At 37.5% G+C, this 26211-nt stretch overlaps 1 protein-coding gene across 8 annotated transcripts in view; it reads left to right on the top strand.

Annotated features, from left to right (window-relative positions):
• CTNNA3 (catenin alpha 3) overlaps positions 1 to 26211 on the top strand; it is a 460135-nt gene that overhangs the window by 289734 nt on the left and 144190 nt on the right. For 7 of the 8 annotated variants that reach the window (XM_065067892.1, XM_065067891.1, XM_065067893.1 and 4 more), the window contains one exon: positions 17586 to 17678. In XM_065067892.1, coding sequence (XP_064923964.1) covers positions 17586 to 17678 — 93 coding nt within the window. Of the gene's footprint in view, positions 1 to 8184; positions 8273 to 17585; positions 17679 to 26211 lie in introns of those variants that run through there. The other variant, XM_065067898.1, reaches the window with a different exon arrangement.

Raw genomic sequence — 26211 nt, 5'->3', positions numbered from 1 at the left:
GTTATAAAAATAAATAGAGAGAAATAAATTGTTACTTTCTACTTGAAAAAGAGACAAGATGCATAGGAACAAAATACAAATACTGTCAGAATCTTAAATTTAATTTACTTCATGAAAAAAAATTATTAAGATCCTGAATAAAGTAACTTGCTGGCTCTTGTTACTGCAGCTGCTTCTAAAACTAGCTTTTAAAAAGATGAGCCTGATGTCCTGAATGTGTTGGGAGAAGTTGGCTTCGCAGCTTATAATGTGGGTCCAGGCCCTCCTTGGGATATAGGGGTCCAGGCCTCTTACCTGGGGAGGTTGTCTGTGTCTCTGGATGGCAAAGCACAACAATAAGGATACAGGAATTCCTTTAAAACACCTTCACTGGAGAGTTCATAGCTTTTTGCCACTCTAACCTGTTCAAGCTGTTGTGTGGCAATGACGGCAGTCTGGGATTGGCAGCTTTTTTATTTTAAATTTAAGTATAAATAATATTTTTAGTTTGTTGGTTTAGAGCCTTTCCTATTTACATAAGAGCTGGACCCAGGAAATGTGTTTAACTAATGTGAACCCAACTCATGGAATTGCTCATCCTTTACAGAAATTAAGCTCTTCAAGGGTAGCATTTATGTCATTCGTGTTTCAATAGCACTCTGGAGACTTGAAGAAATATCTGTGACCCTAGATTTGGGAAAACAGATGAGACAGATAAACTGTAGGAGACAGAAAAAGAGAATGAATCTGTCATCTGGATAAATGGTGGAGCCTGGAATAAAACAGATAAGTGAATTTAGCTGACTCAAAATCGGTCACCATTAAACTCAGTGAAGAACGTCCAGATAACGGTTTATCTGAATTAACTCCTATTTAGAACGTCATCAATCAGTGCATTTTCTGTAAAGAAATTGAGGTTTGAGATACATATATATATATATACATAGTTACAAAAATTATTCTTCATTCAATGCTATTAGAATTACAATGCCATTTCAGCAAATAATGTGGAAGAACCTGCATAAGGTACAAATGAAATATGTTCAGGGTTAAACATATTAATCAAAATGTTTGCAAAACCCAGTACAGTGGAAATAATAATAACTATTTGGTCATAAAAATTAATCTATATTGACAGTAACTTAATAAGCATGCTACAAGAAAACTCTTCCTTTCTCTCAAGCAAAACAGAGGACCGCTTTCTATATCTGTCTCCTGTGGAAAACAGCTCTGCCAAAAGTCAGTTTCCACACAGAATCTGCAACTTAATAGTGATAAGTTGCTTTCTGTTTTCTATACAAACAATAAATATTTCCCTTCAAATACAGTGGGAAAATTCTCACTACTTTGATCTGTTTTATTGACATACATATAAAAGATGATAGCTCTTATTTGCCATTTTGTCTGATTTTGTATGTAATTTGCTACATCTTTCTATGTCAAATTGTAAATACACTGACCCAGAAAATTGGATTCTGAGAGCAACTCACCATCATTCTGAAAACCAACACAAATCCCCATATTCGCCATCCAAAGTAACACTTAAATAGTTTCCGGGCAGATAGCAAATTAGTTTAAAATGGAATTTAGCAATTCATTAATGAATTTTGCTTTACCTATTAAAGTACTGCATATACAAAGTACTGTCAACCGAAAGATTTTAATTTCTTTCTACCGGCTTCAAAGACAATAGGGAATGGAGTATTCTGAGCACTGCACCCGTTTCTGTGGATTTTTATCCCAGACTGATAAACGGTAAATAAAAATAACATTTTAATGCTTCATTACTAGTTCTTTAGTATTGATTTTACTGATCTATTGAAAAACAAAACTGCTCCTGTCAGTGGTAAAACTCCACAACAGCTGCATGTGTAGAGGTCGAACTGACAGATTACTGGAGAATCTTTGTTAACTTTCAGGGTATCAGAACAGAGCAGAATCTTTTATGATCCTTTTAGGAGCATAATCAGAAGATAAGAAACATGAATCCTGTTACATAGTAGTTTTTAGTTTCAGACAGTGCAGTGCTAAGGGATTTCATCCCCAGACATAAGATACAAGTCTAGGGCTTGTCATTGTTTTCTCTGGCACTTCTGTTACTATTCTTCTTTAACCTATTATACTTTCAGTGGTATCATCACAAAATCACATCTATGACAAAACAGCAATTAAAGAGCTGAAGTTGAAGAGTATATCATCATCCCTATTTTTGCATTGCAGTTTGACTTCTGTTAGTGCAAGTTCCGCATTCATAATGTGAGAATTTTTGCACACCAAGCAGCTGTCCCTCGGCTGCAGGACCCCACTGCACAATGCCATCTGCGGACACAGAACTTAACTGTGCTTTTCAGCTTGAAAGAGCAGATGTCTAAGGATGAAACTTGAAGCAGTTGGCAATAGAGATATGCATGCAGAATATTGGTCAGCATTTTGGGAATAAAATGTACCTGTCAGCAGACTGGGGGGACATTTTTTTGGTAAATAAGAGGAGCACTTTTAAGCACGATCAATATTTATGAATGGAAAGTGGATTTAATTACATTACAATACTAATTTCTCGAATCAGTCTATCCTTGACCAATTAACTCTCCTCTCTCATCACACACTTCTTTTTTTTAAACTCTTATTTAACTAGTTAACACAATGCACTTTTTTGAGAGGAAAGCCACCTTCAGTTTACTAATTTCTATGTATCCCTAGTTTGTGGGTTGCAGAATTCCCATTCAGTGCTCTCCTGTTTTTACCTGATTTTTGAGTTTCAAGAGAGACTAGTGTGCAGCCAGCCTGTCCAGACAGGGTTTAGTTAATGGCACATCCATGAGGTGTGGGCAGTGGAGGTTCATTTCTTGTAGGTTCTTCGTTGCTGCAGTTCAGTTAAATTCGGAGATCTGAGTGGATCCATTTTAGCAATCCAACTGCTGACTTTGCTAATTTTAGCAAATCTGTGATTAGGTAGAAGCAATACCAATCTAACTACAAAATCAAAAAATACCCTTCCTGATTTTACTTACAGATCATTGTTTTCTGCAACTTTTTAAAACATGGAACTTTTAATGTCTGAAATACAAATTTAATGCCAGTAAGCCCAAGAATTCGGTCTGAATCCCTGCTTTCCCATTTCAGCTAGAATTCATTTCTATGCTGAAGGCTCTGAGATTCCTTCAGCAAACTGACCTGCTTGTCAAGATGATGGGACAGGTGCCAATCAACAGTACAGGCAGCCTTACTGGTTACAGACTACAAACCCTCTGTTGTCAAGTGTTGCTCTGGTTGTTGGTTGTTTGCAGATCACATGCTAAAGGGAGGCCTAAAGATGGTAGTAGCAATTGTGGGGATGTGTGGAGTTATTTCTAAAACGAAAGGCAGCACAGGAAAAATGCACAAATGCTTTAAATTCTAATAGAAGAAGCCTGGCAGCAGGAATTGAGAGGTGCCAGGCAGATGGAAGGAGGCCTTTAAAGACAGGTAACTTGTTCTTGATGTATTGCAGCTGGTAAATGGATGCTTAATGGAGATCTAATGTGGTCAAAATAGTGAATTAAGAAAATTAATTCAATAAAATTAGCTTATATTCAAGCATGTACTTACAAGCGTGCATAAACTTTAATACTTTGAACCTTGCTATTTTGGGCCTCAGAGAGTTCCAGCACCTCACTGCAAGTTCTGAATTCATAATATGAGAATTTTTGCACCTTTATATAATTAATCAAATAAGGCCCAACTTTCCTATTACTGATTGAGCTTCAGGTGATAAATGGTGACATTCTCATTAATCCTCTTAATCGCAGCCTTTATTGCGTAAGTGTGAAGCAAGGGAACAAAAGATAAACAACCCAAAGATTTATCAGACTATGTCTGAGGGGCGTATTTCACCAGCTAGAAATGTCAGCCACCAGTATGGTGAGGCAGGGTGTACTGTAAGGTATGTGAGCTCCAAAAAGGAAATTGCCTTGGTTCAGCATGGACTTCTCATCATCATAATAATACGCTTGATTAACATTTTTGCTAATAGTGTAAAGAGCTGGCACAAGTACAGTGGCAGTGACTTTTTTCTTGTATTACTGCAGAAACAAATTTAGAGAAGTCCCTCAGAATATTAGAAATTGTGATAATTGTGATTCCATCTCCCATCCCCGAAAGTCTCATAGTTTTGATCGTACTGATCTGTAATGAGCCAGTCACCTATAACAGAGTAATTCTGAAAGTGCTAAAAAAGGCACAGGTCATCATAATGTTAACATCAGTTTACTGAAGCTTGTGCTTCTTAAGTACCAAACATCTCTGTGAATGTCTATACTTGTTAGGGTTTGTTGTGTGTTTTTGTTTGCCTTTTTTTTTTCCTTGGAACAAGGATGCTGTGATATCTGGTAAAGGAGGAGGTTTGTTCCTGGCAGTGGAGGCGGTTGAATATCCTTTGTTCTATGTGACCATATATGCAAATTGTCAGAAGTGCATCTATTCGAGGCTGCTATCCTCCTGTCAAACAGTCTGGCCCCTGTTGGCTCAAAACTGGGTAATGGGATCTCAGGTTCCTGAGGACAGAGAAACATATCTTTAAGTCTAATATACATGTGTGTGTGCATAAATATATATTTGTATATATTTGTATATATTTGTATATATTTGTATATATATGTATGCATGCATGAATATAAACAGGTTTGCATTTATTTCACCTCTTTTGGAAAACATATTTGTAGCCTAAAACATGAGGTTTTGCTGTACATTGTTATTCCAGAGGCTAAGAGAACTCAAGAGACATATGGATGACAGGGAGGTGATTAGGGACAGCCAGCATGGCTTCCCAAAGGGCAAATCGTGCCTGACTAATCTGATGGCCTTCTACAATGGAGTGACTGTGTTGGGGAATACGGGAACAGCAGCCGATATTGTCTATGTTGACATGGTCCCATACAACATCCTTGTTGCTAAAGTGGGGAGATAAAAGTTTGATGGATGGACTGTTTGGTGGATAAGGAATTGGCTGCATGGCTGCATCCAGATGGGCTGGGTGACTTCAGTCAAAGACTTATTGTCCAAATGGAGATCAGTAACAAGTGGTGTACTTCAGGGGCCCGAACTGGGATCTGTACTGGTCAATATCTTCATTAATGATGTTGACAGTGGGACTGAGGGCATACTCAGCAAGTCTGTGGATTACACAAAGCTGGTGCAGTTGATAAGCTTGAGGGAGGAGATGCCATCCAGAGAGGCCTTGGTAGGCTCAAGAAGTGGGCCCATGTGAACCTCGTGAAGTGCATCAAGCCAAGGGCAAGATCCTGCACCTGGGTTGGGACAATCACCAGTACAGACTGGCAGATGAATTAATTGAAAGCAGCCATGTGGAAAAGGACTTGAGGGTACTGGTAGATGAAAAATCAGCTACAAGCCTGCAGTGTGTGATTGCAGCTGAGAAAGCCAGTTGTGTCCCGGGCTGCATCTAAAGGAGCATGGTCATCAGGTTGAGAGTTGTCCCTCTGCTCTGGTGAGACCCCACCTGGAGCACTGTGTCCAGCTCTGGGGCCTCCAGAACAAGACAGGTGTGGAGCTGCTGGAGTGGGTCTAGGGGAGGTCACAGAAATGATCTGAGGCTGGAACAGCTCTGCTGGGAGGACAGGCTGAGAGAGCTGGGGTGTTCAGCCTGGAGAAGAGAAGCTCCGGAGAGAATTTATTGTGGCCTTTCAGTACTTCAAGGGGGCTTATAAAAAAGATGGAGATAAATTGTTTTTTAACAGGGCCTGTAGTGGTAGGACAAGGGGTAATGGCTGTAAATGGAAAGAGGGTAGATGTAGATTAAATGTAAGGAAGATTTTTTTTTTTTTTAACAATGAGCATGGAGAGGCACTGGAACAGGCTGCCCAGAGCAGCTGTGGGTGCCACATCCCTGGAAATATCCAAGGCCAGGCTGGATGGGGCTTTGAGCAACCTGATCTAATTGAAAGTGCTCCTGCGTATTGCATTCTGTGATTTTTAAGATTATTTTCTAGAGGATCAGGCAGCATGTTTGCTTGTTTGATTTACTCACTTCTCTAGGAATCTAGTTATTTTACCCCTATCAAATGACTTTTGAATGAGTATTTTCCCCCCACTGCCAGGGTGATGCTTTTGGCTGTATTTGGTAATGAGAATTCTTTTAATATATTAAAATAACTGAGAAAAGTTTTATTTGGAAATGCAGTTTGTGCACAATACTTAGGCTATCTAATATCCTATATTTGAGGCAAGAAAACAAAAAGTAGAAAAAATCATTGCATAATGTAGACTTAACAGCTTAAATAATAGTTGCTGAACTCACCTCCAAAAAAATAGCAACAACAAAAAAAAAAGGCAAGGAAATGATCCAGAAAACCTACTGTGGGAAGTCATGGACTAGAATTTCTCATCACGGGGAAAGCAAGTGATCTTTGTTTAAGGAGGAAGTTGGGTAGGGTTTTTTTTTTGAGAGCTTGGCTGAGACAAAAGGCACATACTGCTAGGTATTTCCATTTGGTGTAATTCATTCTCTGCTGAAACTCTTTAAGAGAAACTGAACAACAAACTCAAGCAATGTGCCATAATGTAAGATAGTTACTTCCAAGGAGATGGCATTGCTCACATTTTAACATCATTATATTAAATTGCTTTTTAGTAACTGTTAGCTTAGAATTCAAAATACTGAGTTCGTGACAAATTTCTAAATCTTTCTTTTCTTTCTTTTTCTGAAATACACAGGCTGGTCTTGCTAGACGGCAGGAGCCTCCTCGGTAGACTCAGTAGGACAGAATTGAAGTTTTTACCCAGCCGGTCCAGTGAAGGGACAGAGGGACAGTAGTAGCCATATCTCATGTACTTTTGCAATGGGAAGTTCAGATCTCCATTTGGAGTTTCAGCTTAATTAACATGTACCCTGTTAGCCCTTGATTAGGAATAATTTATAAGTTATTCTAAACTTCCTTGCACAGAGATTTGTTTCCTTTGAAACATGTTAGTAAGCCCCACATCTCTTACTCTGTTGTTGTTGGACAGATGTTCACTGCGTTAGGATTGTTTCATCTGTGCGTTGCTTTATGGTGCTGAACAGTGAATTCGGTTGCCTTATATCGAGGCCAGCGTACTGTAAATGAGATACAGTCTCTACAGGTGCTTTGTCAGTGAATTTAGCAGGATCACAATCCAGCGCTTTGAATTCTATGCACACACTTAAGGGTGGGCCCACACAATGCCTCAGACGGCATTGCAATCTGCAGTTTGGAAATCTGGATGATTTTATATGTACATTTTGGTCGCAAGGCTTATAAACGGTTTTAGTGTTTTCCTTTGTGACCAATTTTACCTTTCCTAGACCAGAGATCACATTGCAAAAATGAGTCAAGTATTACTTATAAAATGCTTTATGGACCTTTAAACTCAATTAACATGAAATAGAGACTTCCACTGGCACAGGAACATTTTATGTTAGTACAGCATTTATTCCCATATAAACTGCAGTAGCTAGGAGACTACCCCCAGCTCCAGTGTGACTGGAATCGCTGTCTGTAGATGGCTTGCACAGCAGCTGCAGGAACACAGCTCGTGACACCGTTCACAAAGAGGAGACGGAAAACTAATAAACCTGGGGAAAATAACTTAGATATTCATTTAGAGCATAAAGAAAGGGTAAAAATGAATGAGATAATTTCAGCATATTTTAGTAAGATATTTGCAATGTGGCCTATAGTAAATGCCAAAGAATATACTGTAATGCAGTAATGACATAATGTAATCCATAAGAATATACTGCGTGCCTGTGGCACTGATTAGATTTTTACCACTGGAGCAGTAAAACATTTATTTTGGTTTACAGACAACTTAGTTATTTAGTATACATAGGTGTGTACTTCACTGAGTGAAATACAGCTTGTTTTATAGCTACTGCAAACACAATTGGCTTGAGTATTTAATAAAAAGCTTCCTAAGCATGTTCACAGCTTTAAATTTTAATTTAAAATTTCAATTTGCTTAAGTATTGGAATTTTTTTAATAAGAGTTAGGACACACCCAGACCTCCTGCCTGTTCGTATGGTTAATATTCAGCGGGAAGAAAACAAAACCACTGACAGTAGGAAATCAGGGTGTTTAACAGTGTCTTTTGACGAAGCTACTTTTGCAATGTAAAGGCTCTTTTAAGCTTTCCGGCCACGGGACGGAGGACTCACGTGGACCCCGGCAAAGCCCCGCCCCTAGCAACGCCCCGCCCTTTCTGGAAGGTTCGGCAGCCGCCTTGTGTTTGTGGCGTGGTGGAGCCGGTGCCGGTGGGGCTGCCTGCCTAGAGCAGGTGAGTTGGGTTGCAGCATTTCTTTATCGAGCTTTTAACGTTGATTGCCAAGCACATAATTTCGCCTTCGGTAAGGAGGGTTCTCCTGTCCCCGGCCGGGGCTGCTGTGAGGGCCAAACTGCTGGGGCTGAGGGGAAAACCGGGCGGGCAGCGCGAGGCCCGGGGCAGGGCAGGCCGCTAAAATCTGGTAATATCTGTGGTTTTCCTCCTCATCAAGTCGTTGGTGTTGAAAGGTGGTGTTTACCTTTTGCAAGCAGCGAGCTCAATGGTGGTTGTTTCAAGTCCTGTGTTTCTGCAGCCTAAAATCTAAAATACCAGTCTCTGAGGCAGCAATAGAAAACAATGTGTTAAATACGTTTTTTCCAAGATTGCTAAATTTTCAGTTCTTTCAGTCAGAATGTTTGACTTTTTTTTTGCGTGAAGACTGCATTTAAGCAACATAAAGCTTTCAGTTTAGTGTTTTGGTCAGTATTTTTGCTTAATTGTTATGCATTATCCTTATGTTTAAAGCCTTTTGGCGATTGCCTGGTGAAGGTGTCCTTCTCTGCGTGTTATGTTTTCAAATCCTGTTGAGTGGAAGCAGGACGAAAATAGACTGAAGATCTTTGTAGCAATACTGGAAACATGAAGGTAGATTGTATCCTGTGTAACTGTGAAATGAAGGCATTTTTTCTTTATGGCAGATAATTTATGTATCTGTTCTGTGATTGTTTGCTGTCTTGAATGAGGCCGTATGAAAGGCTGTACCTTGCTTTGTGGTAATCATTAAAGTCGTCTTCTCTATGAGGGTTTCTCTGAGTTACTTGCCTTTATTTTAATTCCAGGAAAAAGCAGTTGTCAATATTTCAACTGTTGGAGAGCCTGGGGGAAAAAATGAGTCATCCAGTTAATTGTAAAGTGTAAAGCCAAAAGTTTTTCTGAAAATATTTATTTATCTTTTTTTTTTTTATGTGCAAATGTGCTGTGAGGACTGCATGCCATTTAGCACTCAGGTGGTGCTCTCCTGTCCCAAAGGTTGGAGAGAGGAAAGGTCAGACTGGAGAAAGATTCCAATAGTACTGAGAGACTTAAGGCAAGTTCCGAAATGAGACACTTTTTCTTTCTGAAAAAAACAATATTTGAAAAGAATTCTTCAAAGTCATTTGATGTATTTATTTGTGTGAGGTAGGAGGAGCTCATGGTTGTGTATAACCTAAGATGCTTTAGGCTCTGGTCTGCTTTCTTCAATAAATCTCATATTTTAAACCGGGAGATGGACGTTGTCTGAGGAGCCTTTCAGACTGTTAGGATTCAGATATTGCCACGAGCTGAATCTTGAAAAAGTTTGGATGACACTTTTTCTTCCTCCTACCCCCTGGTTTCTGGAGGGCTGTAGCACCTTCCACTGCACTTTTACATGGATATCAGGAAGTTTACTTCTATGATATAACTTTTTTTTCCCTTTTGAGGAGAAGTCTTGTCGGGGTTGGCAGTGAGAAAGCCTGAAGTTTCAGGTCTGATCCTTCTTGTTATGCAGTATGAAAAGATAAGCAGCTTCATACTGTTTTCCGTTTTTGTTACTTATTTATTCCATCAATAATTTAATTTGGATTTTCATTATACTACTAATCAATTTGTACCTTTAATAATTAAAAATACTGCCTTAGTACTGTGATGTCCCAGTTTACTAACTGTATGCAGGTGTCCATGGTTGAATGGTTTTGTGTGTTTATTTTGTGGTACTGATTTGGTGAAATTAAATAACTAGGGCATAAAGCAGTGTGTTTCTGGAAAGTCAGTGACACCTTTTGGTGCAAACCTTAACCAGTTTCAGTGACAGTATTTAGGATTTTCACATGTAAGTGAAGGTAGAATCTTGTCTTATACATTGGTATGTTTTAGCAGTCCTTTGGTTGTTGCTACTATCATTGAACTTGAGTAGTTTGCAAAGAAATACAAAGTAATACAAAGTTGCTGCACTGATTTCAGGCATAAGGGTCTAAGGAAGTCCTTTTGCTATTAGCCTTGTGAACAAAGGGACAACTCATTATCATGAAATTTTGTTTGGTCTCAAGACATTTTTTTAAGGGAAATGGGACATGCTGAATTCTGTAGTAAGTTTTAGAGCATAAACAGTTTTACTTTTTTTTTTTTTTTTTTAAATTTGTCATGCACAATTTGCAAGACAGTACTGTGTCCTGCAGAGAATAAAGTAGGTACTGTTAATGGTGGATGTATGGTAATTAATCTAAAAGTTTGTATGGCCATGTGAGCTACTTTACTTCTGGTAATACAGTGAAATGAATTTGTGTTACAGAGTAAGTGTATGTTTGTATCTCCCTGTCTTGTTTCTTTTTTGCTATGGAGAAGTGTTTCTTTTGTTCCTGGAGAGTTCATTTATGATCCTAGGTAATGTGCATTAGCATTCTGCATGTCAAACTTAATTCAGCTGTCGTTAACCCTCAAGATGTTATTGTTGACTCCTCTATTATTCTCATCCTAGGTTTGGACTATAAGTTCACAACCACCATGTACATCTACAGTTCTATTCCAGTAGTTAATGATAGTTGGAAATGAAGTAGAATATAGATGAACTGCTTCTTAATGCAAAAAATACCTATTCCAGAAATGTGTACTGCTGTATACTAAATAAATATCTGAAGAAGGTGATTGGTATTAATGTTAGATGTAGAATGAATTGCTGTACTTTCAGTGGAGGTGAAAGTTCTGTGAAAGGCTTATCCCGAGATAGATTAAATTCTGAAGGTATGTTTTGTTGCACTGATCTTTCATTTCCTTTGATTATCTGTGGGTTTGTTGGTAGGTTGTCCTTCCCCCCTCATGTAAGCATTTGTGGTACAGTAATTATTATATTTCTGAGTGGTTGTTTCTGCAACTTCTCAGAGATGAATTCTGTTTTTCATGTATTTTAAATTAATTTATGCTTAATATGATGGACCTATTATTTATAAAAATATAAGTCTGTAGCATGTTAAACTAACTCAGGTGTTGCATCATAACAGTGTGCTTAAGGCATAGGTGTTTTTGTAAAATGAAAAGTATCCAATTTTGAACTCTTTTAAGAACTGGCACTTGAACTGTGTTTTTGTTTCTCATTCAAAAGGAGATATTTAGAAATTTTACACTGACACACTTAAGAAGATAAAAAAAGATTAGTTGATGGGGGGTTTGAATAGGCAAAATATTGCTTCTCATAAAATGATATTTTGCTTAAAAACTGGAAAATACAGTTTGAAGTTTGAGATGTTGTGTTTGTTTTGAGAACTGGTTGATCCACCTTGATCCTTAGTGGACCACACTGCTGATAGATGTTTGTTGTGTCCTGCTGGTGCCAGACGGTGGACCCCAGCTCACTAAGCTGTTTAAAGCATGTCTGTGTGTGTGGTGCCCAGTTCTGTCAAGGACTCCATATTCTGGAAGTGAGTTCTTAGATACTGTAAGGCATTGACTAGTTCTTTGCACGATTGATGGCCTTTTCTCTTGCTTCATGGCTAACTGCTTTCTTATTTGCTATGTTTGTTGTCAAGCTGAGATAAGGAAAATCAAAATGTTGATTATTGGTTACATCATTATAAAATTGGATAGTCACTTTCTCCTTTGAAAACCATGCTTTCTCCTGGTTTAGTATAACATGCAGCGTTTCTGTCTACTACTAAAATATTTTTTTGTCATTTACTGTTATTTTTTTTCTGTCTTCATGAAGAACAAGGTAGGGGCAAGGCAATAAAATGAGTTTTATTCACTTGTTTCCTTCTCCTTTTGAGGTAGTTTTCTTTGTATTTCCTTACTTGTGTGGTACTGCTGGAAAGCCCTCTGTTGCTGGCATTTCAGCAAATGGTCCAGAGCACAGATGTAATCTAAATATAATATATTTTATTTGGTTGTAACCACGGTTCTGCACACTGAGGTCTAGAGAGGGAATCTGTAACTTTGTTCTTCAGCTGTGTTTACTGTGACCCAGAGCAGTGAGAGAAACCTTAATGGGGCAGTGCATCAAGCCAAGGAAAGTATTTCTGAAATATTACTGTGTGGAATTCTCCCTTACACAGATGGGATCTTTGCATCGGAGTACTGCATTTGTTTCATTTATTTCCCGTTTTTATTTTGGTTGAGGTCCAGTTTAACAGAACAAGCTCTTGAATGAACATGTATGAGCGAGGACTTGTCTGGGCGCGTGGTACTTGAAATAAAGTGGTTGCAGTGGGTTAGTCTAGGCTTATGTTGGTTAAAGGATAGAGAACAATCTAGTCAGTTGGTATTCAAATACCCTTTCTTAATTAATTATGGAAATAGAATCTTGAGCATGCTTGACAAATAACATTACAGAACACATTTGAAGTTACATAATACTCTGAAGGGTTTCTTACGTTAACAGGGCAGCTGGTTACAGTTGAACAGGAGCAGTGCTAAGCCTCCAGTGTACAAGGTAGACATAATTTTGTCGAATCAATAGTGATTATGGCATTAATGGAGTACGATGTCATTCAGTTCTGCAGAAAGTGGGAGATGTGCAAAAGAAACCAAAAGATGACTGAGAGATCTATAGTGCCCCACAGTACTTAAACACACAGATTCAGGCATCTTTTTGGAAAAGTGGAAGATGAAAACTGAAAAGGTCAGGGAAAGCAATATAATAAATGCATTGTTGAATATAATTTCTAACTTTATTCCCACAAAAGTAAAAATACTAAAAATTAAAGTAACAGTGTAACTTTTGACCTGAAGTGTCCTAAAGTATTTTATAACAATGCAAAAAACCCCATATAATCTCTGGTAGCAGCATATAAATAGCTCAGTATTACTATTTGGCTTGATCTGGAAAGAAATTAAGTTTTATGGTAGCAAATGGGTCAGCCAACAAGCAACATCGTGAAATTGCATTCTTGCCTTCTGGAGGGAAGTTTTCAGTTCACAGGAATACGTTTTTTCACTCTAAACAGATATTCTAGTGTATGTAAGTTTTATTCAGCTCATAAAAATGCACATAGTAATAATAAATGCATATAAAATTGCAGCAGTGACTAGGAGACATACATACATCAGTGTAGTCTTTTCCTCAAAAAGTACTGTTTTTTATTGTTGGCCTTCCTAGTTTTTCCATGACATTTTTGTGTATGAATAGTTATTTTCCTGAAAACGCTTCTCAAGACTTAATGAATAAAGCCTAGTGGTAGAAGCTAAGAACATGTAATAAACTTGTAGAAGATAGTTCAGTATACTGAAAAATTAGAACCAAAAATATATGAATACCTTTTTTCATTTATAGTTGGATGAGAGCGGACTTACAGTTAAAATAAATTCACATATAGTATCTCAGTTATATCAAAAGCGATGTTGACTGCTGTAATGCTGCAATTAAAATGTTATTCCCCAGTTAAGTATTCAGTTGCTCTCAACTCCTACAAATAAAGTATGTTCTGAACTGTGACTACTCAAAAGAAACTTCATGTTCTCATATATCCTGCCCTATACTTGGAAAAATCACATGCCTGCCCCTGCTTCCCTGCCCTTTGCCTCTTTCCATTTGATTTATTTGATTTATTGTGTTTGTGTTAAGGAGGTCTCTTCAGGAGACAGTTACCGATGCTTGAGACCATGCTAATGACGTATTGGAATCTGGATTGTCTTTTGGGTGGAACAGATGTTAGTCTAATCACCTACTGAGAGTCTAATCACCTACCAAGATTGATATGATAGAAAATAATTTTCTAAACTACATGTAGAAAAGTGATGCCACCAAAATATGCCAGAAGAAGAAAATTCTAGCCATTCTCTAATGGAAACAAAAGATTTGCTAGTATCAACCAAAATGTAAGGCAAAGGACGAAATACAGTGTTGGTATAGCATCGTAGTATGAATTCAAAATATTCGGCAGAAATCGAGATATACATATATGTGTGTGTGTGTGTGTATATATATATATATGGAGAGATAATATATATTTACTCTAAAGTAGCCGAATACTACTTTCTTAATTGATTTTTAAAAGACATCTAATGTAAATAATAATGATGGTTATAATGATGGTTATGGTTGCAGAGGGGATTAACATAAATTCCTAATGCTTATATCCTTAGTTTACTGCTAGTGTTTTGAGAATACTGTAATGAATTGTGCCATCACCAAGGAATACTTAGAGCTGAAGAATCAGGAGAAGCGTAAGATCAGAAACAGGTTTTTTTTTTCTATATATATTAAAAACCCTCATGTATGTTTACTTAAAATAAAATAGAATACTTGTGGATTAAGAGATTGTCCCCAACCTCAGCATGTTTTGTTGGAGAAGAGCCACACTTTTTTTACCTTTCTAATCTTTGACATCATCTGGTAACATACATAATTTGTCCCTAGGTGCTGATGTGCTACACAGAGCCATTGACACAGATTGGTATAGAGTTCACTCTTATATTTTGAGCAGGGGTTTTGGACTGTATGACCTCTGGAAACATCTTCCAACCTAAATTATTATTCTGTGATTCTATGACACAATCTATGTCAAGGACTGGATTTGTACCAAGGCATTTCGGTCAGCGGGAAACAGGATAACAAGTTGTCTTAAGCTGTTTCTGTGTCTGCCTTGCCCATCAAGATGGGGGCAAAACATATATTGCTTAAAGCAGATAACTCAATCTTAAAACTGTTCTTAACAATAAACAGGAGTTAAGTATCGCACATTTGCAGGACATCCCAAGAAATTAAAGTTTTTTCTGGGACCTGTGAAATGAAGTTGGAAAACATGAGGAACTGCATGGCAAAGAGAAAAAGCTGCTGACAGAGTTTATTTTGTCCTGGTGGAATGGCTTGTTATTGTGGTTTTGTGTGGTTTTTCTGTTTTGTTTTGGTTTTGTTTTTTGTTTAAATCTTTGAAATGTTACTGCTTTAGACATTGGGGAGCTCTTTAAAAATAGATCAATAATGTTTGCACTGAGTCTTGTAGAATGCTTTTTGTATATGATGGTATATTAATGGAGTGTGAATGAAAGCAGTGTTACATTTGGGATACACAAGCAACTCAGTGACTGAGGCAAATAAATTAAAATAGTCATAACCAATGTGAATTTGTTGTTGTAACCAATATGGGAAAAAAACTGACCTTCAACACAAAGAAAAGGAACTAATTTTTTTGGAAAGGAGATAATAGCGTCTTTTGGAGTTGTATTATGATGATACCAAAGCATCTGTAGGTAACTTAGAGCTGAAGAGTCAGGAGGGGAAGCGCAGGATCAAAAATATTTTTCTCAAATATTAGGAAAAAAATGAAATGCATGGGAGTTGACTTCAAATAAAAAAGAATACATCTATGAAAATTTGGTTTCTTTTGTCTTTACCCTTACTTTTTATGTGGTCAAGTTAACACATCACACTCGTAGAGAACCAGTAAGTTGTACTGGAGTACTCAGGCTAGACTGATGAAGTATTTGTGTGTAGGCACAGGTGTACACAGAAGGCCATGCATTCTAGCCCTCATCCTCTTCTGAAAGTGTCTTAGTCTCTTGTTAATTTTGGATAGGAAAAGGAAGTAATTTGGCTATGCGCTAACTCCTTGTTATTATTTTAGTCAAGTAAGAACAATAAAAGCCTTTAGTAATAGGTCATCATTGAACGATTATTCTTTGTTAGAAATAGTGTCCTAAAATGTTGATAAATTAAGATTTGCTTTTGTTTTGCAGCAGCTGGTCTGTAGAACTCATTGTATGAGTTTTGAATAATTGCGGATTAGCTGTGCCTATCTATGTTTGTATCTGTGTTGGTATTTGCAGTGATACTGAGGTCGGTTTCTCCGACAGTTGTTGATATACGTTAACATTTGTCAAGGGTTTTGATTTGCAGGGTGACAATAAAACCCTGGCAGATGTATTGTTAACCTCCTCTCCCTGTCACTTCCTCTTTTTGCCGCCCCCCCCGCCCCCCTTCCCACTAAGGACAGGCGATCCGGAGGAGAAGAAGGACAGAGAGAAGAGAGATGGAAAAATTAAAAATGTTTTACTAATGCTACTAATAAGAATAGGGAAAATAATACAAAATATACAAAACCAATCTTGGAAGTCTGAGCAACTGCAGAGCCGGCACCTTAAGTCCTGGATTGGACTCTGCAGCCAGCCGGAGCTGGATTCAGTCTGTCATTAGGCCTGAGTTCGCAGGGACGACCAGCAAGGTCCTCTCCTAATGTCGGCCATAAGCAAAAGGGAAAAAGGAAGGGATGAGATCCTTGTGATCTCCCACTTTTATATGAAGTATTCATGTGAATGGAATGTTACACACAGTTGGTCAGTTTCTTAGTCACCCGTTTCTTGTTGCCCCTCTTGTGAGATGCCCATCCATGCTTATCAATAACTTCGCATTTCATGTATCTGGGTCTCCAGGAAAATGCAGCTAATACGAAGGTTTTATCTGACAGGCAAATTCACTAAAAGAGAAATTTGTTTTTTAACAAAACCAGGACACATTAGAGTGATATATATGTAATACAGCTACTTCAGTGAGGGCAGTGAAGACTAACAAGTGTGTAGTTGCTTAAGGACCTCATATGACTTCAGTAAGATGAAAAGATGTACTGGATCCCAGTATCCCAGTCCCTTTTGTGCCTTTGTCAAGCCTGTTACAGCCTGTTGACATTGAGCTGCAGTGAGCTGAAGTGAGTGATCATCTTCCTTCCTCTCTTCAAACTTGTTGAACTGTGGAGCATCACAGAAGAGCTCTTTTCCTATAAAGGAAGCTGTATCTCTGTGGTGTATAGTAAAATAAAAATGGATGACAGACTCATTCTTTCATAGATTTCAAGTTTCCTTATACATTTTCCATGTAAGTTGCACTGATAGAACTATTTCAGTAGCAAATAGTACCACTAATTAAAGTAATGATCTGTGGGTATCTCAGGGCATAAATCATTCTGTATTTCATTACCACAAATCATGACAAGTGCTATTTGATCTTGAAGGTCTTAAAAGTGAGTTTAAAAATAAAATTAAGAAGCTGGACATGGTTTAAAGGGCTCTGAAACATTAACAGGCATGGCCACACGCAGTCAAGCTGCAGCCTTAGGATCTTACTTTGAAGTGTCCTGCTGTTATCTAGACACCAGTCTGTGGCTATTATGTACTGAACCTAAAGTGGGGAGAGGTCATGAGATTTATCAATACTGTCACCCCTTTCCCAATCTCCTCTTTTCTTTTTTCCTTGTTCACTGATGTTCTTTGACAAATGGTTTTCCCAAAATAATGAAGGCTTTATAGCAGAGATGTTTTTGGCAAGTTTGAGAGTCTGTTGATGGATACTTGCTTACAAAACTGTTTGTTTGTTTTTTTATTTAAGGTTGCTAATCTTGCTTGTTCATTGTCAAAAAATGAAGATGGAACGAAAATTGTCCAAATGGCAGCTAATCATATACAGACTTTGTGTCCACAGGTATGACTTTTTCAATTAATTCACATTACAGTAAACTGAGCATACACTATATGTTTGTCACACAACACAGATGTTCAGTCATGCTCCTTCAGTCTGAATTCACATTCCATTTGCATGGCTTAGTGTAGTAAATGGAGATCAAATGATAAATCTAGGGCAAATACTCTATTAATTTGTTTATTTTTTCTTAGTGGTTGACATAGTTATTGTTAATAATCTGTATTGATTGTGAATTTTAAAAAGCTGTAAAAATTGCAGTTGAAGAAACATGCTGCTCTGAAATTAAACCTGTTTGAATGAACAGTGTAACATGATAGGAAAATTGAGAATATTTTTACTCTTAGAAAGCAATACATATGTTGGCCTTTAACTTGAAATCTTATTACCTCTTGATTTGATTTTCATGTATGTGAATGTCAAGGTACAAATTCTGATTATCATAAATTCAGAAGCTTAAGCTTTTATATTAAACAAATGCATGAAAAACAGCACAGCTACAGATAAATTTTGGCACTTAATATCTTATAAAAAGTGTATTCACTCTGTCACGTTCAGAATTATAGAGGGATGAAAACTTCTGCGGTTACATCTGTTCAGAGCAAAGTTTTTACTGAGTATGTGAATCTGATCTGTTTGAGCCTCGAGGCTGCATAATTTCAAGATCATTAGTTCTTTGAAAAACACTGTGGTTTACACAGTGGCCCAAATATTCTTACCTTTTTGTGTCTTTGAATGTTATATGTAGTTGAAATAGAAGGTGAAGAACAAATATTAATAATATGTTCAATTACAAGCTTAAGAAGTCCATTTTATGCTTCTTGAGTAAATGCAGGAGTTGGGGAAAAGTGAACTTTCATCAAGGAAATGTGATTGATATTCTGAAAATATCACAGATCAGTGTTTTCTCTTAAATCATTCCGTTTCAATGTCTGTTTTTCTAACTTCTACAGTTCTGTGTTTCACATCCCACTCTATTTGATTTAATGTGTTACCGGTTTTGTAAGAAGATTGCTGGCTTGTAAGAAGAATTTATGAATAGCTTCTTCAAGCATCTTTGTTTCTCTGGGGTAAAAGTGTACCTTTATATAATACATTATTATGCATCCCGGTGTAGCATTTCAGTGGAAAATCTACACTTTCAGTATTGCATCAGATACCAGAAAGTCCTAAAATCTAATTTTGACTAAAATATTGATTTTTCTCCATAGGCATTGAAGTTGTTAGGGTTTTAATTCCCTACAGGAAAATGGAAGTTTCTTGTTCTCTGTGTTTTGGAGGGTTTTTTTGACCTCGATGTAAAACAGGGCGTGTTAATTGATGATGATAGATCTTTCTAAACAGAGAATGTGGTATGCACATGATAAGATTATATTACTGTTAATGGTATGTTAATTGTGCAGGATTTGCTGCTTTCTTAGATAAGGACAATTCATTGCAAAAGCAACTGGCATTTTACCTACGTAAGAAATAGCAGAATAAGGGTTCTGCATTTTGCAGTAAATCAGATTATGGCATATCATTTAAAAATCCTCCACAGGGAAAATAATTATCTCTTAAGATCCCGGCAGGGCAATCAGTTAGAGTTTGGAATGTGGAAATTTGCATGTAGAACTCCCCGATGCCCATAAGTCTTTACAGTAAAAAATGGGAATTTACGTGCTCTGAAAACTATGTTTCTTGAAGGGAACCATGTCATTTGGATTGAAACCAGGAGTGGTTGAATTAAAAAAAACAAAACTGACAAAACCATATACCCCCTAAACACACCAACCAAAAAAGAGCAATGAAAACAAGACCTACAGAAAACACCTAGGAGTCTTTCTTAGGAGTTCTGCAGATTTGACCGGCGAAACTTCCCACGTAGCACTGGGGAAAAGGCAGGTACAAAGTTGGCAAATGCTGGAGGAGCCTTTTAATGATTAGAATTCACAGACATGCTTATGTTATATTAATTACACTGTACTCCAGTTAAAATGTAGATGCTTGATTCTGAACTCTGACTTTTTTTTTTTTTTTTTCCTCAGGAGAGGTTATTAGCAAATATTTTGTCTGTTCAATAAATGAAAGAAGCTAGGCACGTATGTGAGAGCCAATACGATACAGATGCCTGTTCCTGAAATTGCATGAATACTTGAGAAATAATATTGAGAATATTTAATGTTAAATCAATAAGTTGAAGGCCTTAGATAGGTGACTTGACCTGGGCTAAGAACATGGTCTTGGTGGGGAGCAGAGAAGCAAGATTGAACAGTAGCCAAGGTAGCTGAAGGTGTGTATGTGTGTTCTGAAATTCATGTTTGTCAGAAAACCGCATAGTGGAGGTGGTGTGATGCACATGATGAGAGATAATGACATTTACCTCCCTGAGGCAATGGAAGCCAGGGAGTGCCAAGAGCACTAACGCAAACAGACTTTTGGTTCTGTCTTCTCTCTCATGCTGGTCTAATGGCGGTAGAAGCTTCTGTTTTACCTGGATGACTACACTTGTAGGAAAAGTATGAGTAGGAAGATGTTATTTTTAAAACAAACTGCCTGCTTCTAACATGTCTTGACTTTCAGTTTCACCACTGGTGCATGTGCAGTGTCTCAGTTTGGAAACTAATATTTGAGATTTGATAGGATTTTGATATATTTGTTTTGTAGTGGTTGTATTAGCTCTCTTAATGTCTATGATACCTTGCAGGGTTTGGTACCTGTCATAGCATTTCTGCCTTGCAGTTCTTGTTCAGAACTTTTTACTGTCAAAGAACTTACTTAGTGTTGGTAAACTTCATGTACTCTTACCTATTCATTTTGGTTTATTGAGTTTGTAATATTCAGTAAATGGATATCTGTGTTTGCTTTTTCTCCTACCCTACTCCTTATTCAGTAGAAATGTCTTCTGTAGTTCATTCAGCGGCCATACTTCTCTTTCCCCCCACCCTAATTTACTTTGCACATTTGTACCGACAGTTCCTGTGATGCTTAGCAAAATACTATGCAAGAAGTTAAGCTGAAATACTTGGTAACAGAGTCATAAGTTTGTTAGTCCTGTTCCTATGATATTTCTAGTTCAACTGTGAGGAAAAAGCTGTAACAAATGCCAAAAAGCTTGGTACCATCTTAATAAATTTGTAATTCTCTAGATACATGAAAGGGAGTGAGAAATGCAGTATGGTTGAGGTTAGGCTCTAGCGACTTGGAGTGATGACTCATGAAAACAGACTTACTTTTGAGATCTTGCAAAAAACTTCTGACAATACACACCAGATTTCTGACAATTTTTAAAATGGGAGAATTAGATTATTACAGAGTATTTATGTTGAAAGATCCAGGTGTGTTTTTTTTTTTCTCTTCCTTTTAAAAGAGTGTTTGTCTGTTAGATTTCACGCTTAGGAAACTGAACTCCCTCCTAGTGAAAACACTTTACTGTTTCACTCCAACTTCGTTTACCAAGGACACGTGGACTGGCTTCACTGAGCCCCATAATTTGCTCTTCTTCATCCAAATTCCATTAGAAGTGTCTGTCTTCTCTTTAGGCTCCTAAATTCACTGGTCAGTATGTAAGAAACTACTTAATATTTCTGTTGTTTTCAATGCTATTTACGGGGGAGCTCAAATCATGACATTTCACTCAAGAACTCCTGCCCAACTTCATGAGGGATTTGAGAGAGTGACCCTTGTCTTTGTAATATGTTAGAAAAGGACACAAGGTGTCCTGGTGTGCTCCTACTCTTGAACAATGGCTTGGGAACTTCCAGCACTTCGATTTAAATTTCAGAGCATAAAAATAGCATGTATAGTCTCATCTTCCCTCTAAAAACTATTGGACAAAATAAAAATGTTCTGGTTTTATTTTTTTTTTATTTTTTTTTTTCCCTGAAAACAGGCCTGTTAGTATTTGACCCTAAATCAGACTGATTATTATTTTGGTTTGCAGTGCGTTAGGACCTGTTTTAGCTATCTGACTTTGCTGGGTTCATTTTGCTATGGTGTGTCTGTCATCTTACAAGTAATTTTTTCGATTATGCTATTTAACACCATTCAGTAAAATCACACTACAAAATCTACTGTTAGTAAATTCTTAATAAAAGCTGATTCCCAAATTGGAGTTTAGACATGGCCAACAGTCAAAAGTCTCTGAAAACAGCTACTGCAGTTCTGCATCCCTGCTGGCCATAGACTGGGACAGAAAACATGTGGTATGTATTGACATGTGTTTCCTGAGCACTGAGCTCTAACAAACTTAGTGTCTTGGGTTCATTGTTGTAGTTTGTTTTTATTTTTATATGTACTGTTCTTTCTCCTCCCACAATATTGAGAAAAAAAATACTAATGAAAAGAGCATTATACTTGGCACATTTGTGAAAGATACAGCTCTTTTTCTCAGTGTTGTCTTTTCTTTCTGCTTGGAACTTAATATGCTGTTATTTTTAATATTGCTTGGTATGTGACTATTAAAATACCACTAAAGATAGAAGCTGATTTTTTGGCTGTGTGAGTTTGTAAATAATTCAGTGTGGTAGTCCCAGTAACATGGAGAGGAATTAGGGTAAACAAGTTGCTGAGCTGATCAGTGGGAATGTTTATACACATCGCATTTCCAGGCCATTCAAATACTGATCTGACATCTCTATTTAACGTTTTGTATTTGGCTTGTCCAGCATAATTCATTTGCTTTTTCAGCACTAACATGACTGTCTGGAACTGATGACTGTACTTTGATATTAGAGATCTGCTTCTCTGTTGACAAATGTACCTGCAAGTAGGCAGAATGGCAAAAAGTTCTGAGACTCCTTGCAGGAAACCAGCTGTTGCAGCCTTCCCTTCTTTGAATTTTAGTAATATCAGCACTGTTGTAGTGATGTTTTCTTACCTATCTCCTTAGGAGACAGTATTAAGCCTGTTGCCTGTTTTTTAGGATTATGTGACGAGGTCTGTATATCAGTAATTCAGAAATACTGTGGAACCAGGAGCTGAGCAACGGAGGTGTTTTTTGGCCAGTGTGTGTGTCTGCAGAAGAGATCCAGGCAACGCATCTCCAGTCCAGTCTGCAAGCCACTTGTATTCTGTCTGCTTCCAGAGTACATTGACTACACCTACAGTTTGTTGCAAAGCTGCATAGAAGTTTTTGGCAGACTCGCAGTTACTGCCGCATACTCCACGCATACCAATATCCAGCTGAGCAGCTCTGATTTCCAGGCAGGGCTTGCATGTTCTCTGCATTCTTTCTTAAAACTGTGGTCAGAACTTTGTTAAGGTTTCATATAAGTTTTGCTCAAGCTTTGAATGTCCTATGAATTTTTTCTCAAAATTAAACATTTTATCAGTATGCTTTTCCCTTATAAAATTGAACAGGGAAATTTAGTCTTTCCTTTGAGCTATGTTTTGATTTACACTTAAAATTGTTTAGCCTTTTCAAGTTGATACAGATAGATGGATATTATTTGCCTCTGTGTAATTTTCTAGAAAGTAGGTGCTGTATTGGACAAACGTGAAAATTCTCATTCACAAAAATGAGACTTGATAGCTAATAAGTGGGCAGTATCTTTTGATGTCTGTCTTTTTTCAGGTACTGGAGTTTAATTATATTTTGTGATGCTGTGGATTTTTGAAGCTAGCAGTTTACATTTTCTATAATTTACTTTTTCATGAGAGAAAATCAATCATCCATTTTGTTATTTGCTCTGGTACATTAAATGGTGGGGGACACTGAATTTATTAGCATCATAAAAACTCTTCATCAGTATCACTTTAATAATCACAATTGTTTCATCTTCTTGGTTGAATTGCCTGTGTGGCCTGTCTTCTTACCTGTCTTAATACTATTTTCTTCAAATACAGCAGTCCTGTGCAAGGGCAGAAGGTAAAGGGGAGAACATGGTAAATCAGTGAGTCCTTTACCATCTGCTTTAAAAGAGAGAAAACAGATCTTAGTATCTAACAGTATCAAACATCTTCTTAAGTACTATCTTCAGCCTTTCAGTTGAGAGATTAATTAAAAGTACGTGTCATGTCTTAATAATAGTATTTCTAAAACTAAAGAAAAGACATTTTGGCAAAGTGGTACATTTTGCTTGTAGGTTTTCACTGTGTTTGCAAAGTTCACACACAATGCTGCTGAAGGTAATGAAGAATTGTCATTAACCTTGATAGCTATGGTAGTCTGCTTGAACATTCTGATGTTTAATTCCTTCTTTTAAACCTTAGTTCCACAACCAGTTCAATGTGGCGTGTGTCATTGCTGCTGCTAGTGACTTGGTCAACCCTGCTACTCTCAAGCTGTTATTTCTGCCTCCTTCTCTTGCGACTACCAGCAGCAGTCATACTGCGCCTCAGCAGTCTGGATCAGGAAGCTGATGCAGCTGAGAATTAACCTGGGAAGCAAGAAAGGAGGTTGATTTTAATTAAAGTCAGTTGCCTGAAGTAGTTTGCTGTGTTGGATGTGTGAGCACTGCTGCTGGCTCAGGGGAAGGAATGAGGGAAAGGAGTCTAAAGGAAGAGTGGGCCACTGCTTTTGGTAGCAGTTCAGACTGATACCAGGTTAAGCTGACAGTGGCACAGTTTTGGTGTTAGAAGGTAGTGTTTGTTTTCAGTATTAGTAGATGGCTGTTGTTACCAGCTACCAGGAGACATTGCATGGAAAAAATCATTAGTCTAGTCCTCAAGTATCATAATAATATATGATCCTATGTGGATGGATGATCCTTTGCACCATCAGAACACTGCAGTCTTGGTGTGATGGGCAATTTGCAGAAAAGGAACATGTACAAAACTAGCTGTGCTCCAGTTTCTAGGCTGACAACGCCTGAAAATGATACAAAGGAGAAAACCTTTCCTGTATGCTCTAGCATAATATACTGATATTAATAGTTGTAGGATGTTGCCTTTTGCTGCTTGTGGAAGTTGTTGTTTGAAAGAGATTATAAAGCATGTGGCATTTTTAGCTCGTTGGGGTACTATGGAATCCTACAGCTGTAGGCTACCAAGATGTATTGGAAGGTCTAATGCTTTATACTCTTATTCAAATAGACTTAGTGAGATGTTTGCCTTGGATTAACTTTTCCAATAAACAGTTTGAAGGGAGAAAAATAACAGTGTCACTTTTAGATTTCCCTGAAAGTCTTATGTTGGCTGTGACTGCTTGGCTGTTTCATGATAGTACTTGAAGAGACAGTAATTTTCTGGGAAAATGCAAAATTAATGTTAAATTAAGAACTGCAGTCATACTGACTTTGTGTTCTACTATAGCATCACTGAAATTTTTGAAGAATGTGGACTCTGCTGTGGTTTATATCTTCAAGGTGGAATTACTACCCGTACACGCATAGCTTTCTGGGAGAGATGGTGTCGTAAGGAATTTTTTCTGGACTGCATTCTTCCGACACTTGTTTTAGCAGTACCTAAATCATGGCATGTATAAATAATGAGTGATGCTTCCAGAATCACCTCATTTCCCTTTTCCTTAATGGTACATCTTTCTGTTGCAGGCAACAGCTTTCCTCTTGTCTTGATCCTATTTTATGTCAATATTCTGCTGGTGTTTCTGTATGTGAAAAATAGACTAAAGGACTAAAGACACTAGAAAAATAGGACCAACAACTGAGGAAAAAAAGTAGTCATGTGATGGTGTGTGACATAAAATTTAGGGAGTGTTGAGTTCCTCTTTTACAGGATGGTAATATGAGTAATGTGTGAGAACCCAGTTTCATTATGAGTCTCTGCACTTGCGTTCAGAAATGGTTTTTAAGAGTAAAAGGGATTAAGATTCCTTCCTGGGCGGTGGAGCAGAGATTGGAATTTCTCATTACCTGTCCTGAATTGTCCTCACTGTCTGTTTTTGTTTTTGTTTTTTTGTGGTTTGTGGGTTTGTTTTTTTTTTTTTTTTACTTCTTTCTGCTCAGAGGGTGTACAGACTGTTTATGTGAAATACAGGACACAAAATGAAAGCTAGGAGGAAATGTGGAAATACTTAGCTTACCTTCGTGTCATGCATACCCGTTAAGGTATCGACAATATATTGTTTTAATTTTGTACCATTATCTTAATTCTTTTTTGTTTGGCTGCAGAGGATTTTGCTTGAGAGAATTCCAGAAAGTTAAACTCTCTTGATGGGAGATATTTCACTGGGGGAAAACCCCCAACCCCACCAACACAACCCCCTTGAAATGGCAAGAATCTTTGGGACTACAGTTGTTGACCAACAGTGCAAAGAAACTGTTGTTATATCAGCTTCACTTTGCAGGTACTTCAGTGTAGCACATCTGGGGTGTGACATAACATTTGTTTTGTTATCTTTAAGGTACAGTATTCCACTTTGTGTATGAGTATGTAACTGAAATCTTACCAAGAAGTCAAACCAAGTAGATGCAGTGCAATTTTTTTCTTCCTGCTTTAAATGGTTGGAAAGGAGGGAAAGCAGAATCATACACTGAAATGCTAGTTTTGCCAAAATAGAGATTGCAATTAGGACTTTGAAATTTTATGTTGGATCGTAATTTGTCCAAAGTACGTTAACCATTGCATTTAGCATATTAGGAGTTGCTATGTTCTT

Source organism: Columba livia, chromosome 6 (assembly GCF_036013475.1).
Source record: "Columba livia isolate bColLiv1 breed racing homer chromosome 6, bColLiv1.pat.W.v2, whole genome shotgun sequence".
NCBI classification, from domain to species: Eukaryota; Metazoa; Chordata; class Aves; order Columbiformes; family Columbidae; genus Columba; species Columba livia.
Note: the sequence above shows the minus strand (reverse complement) of the source record. Positions and strands in the feature narration are given on the sequence as shown.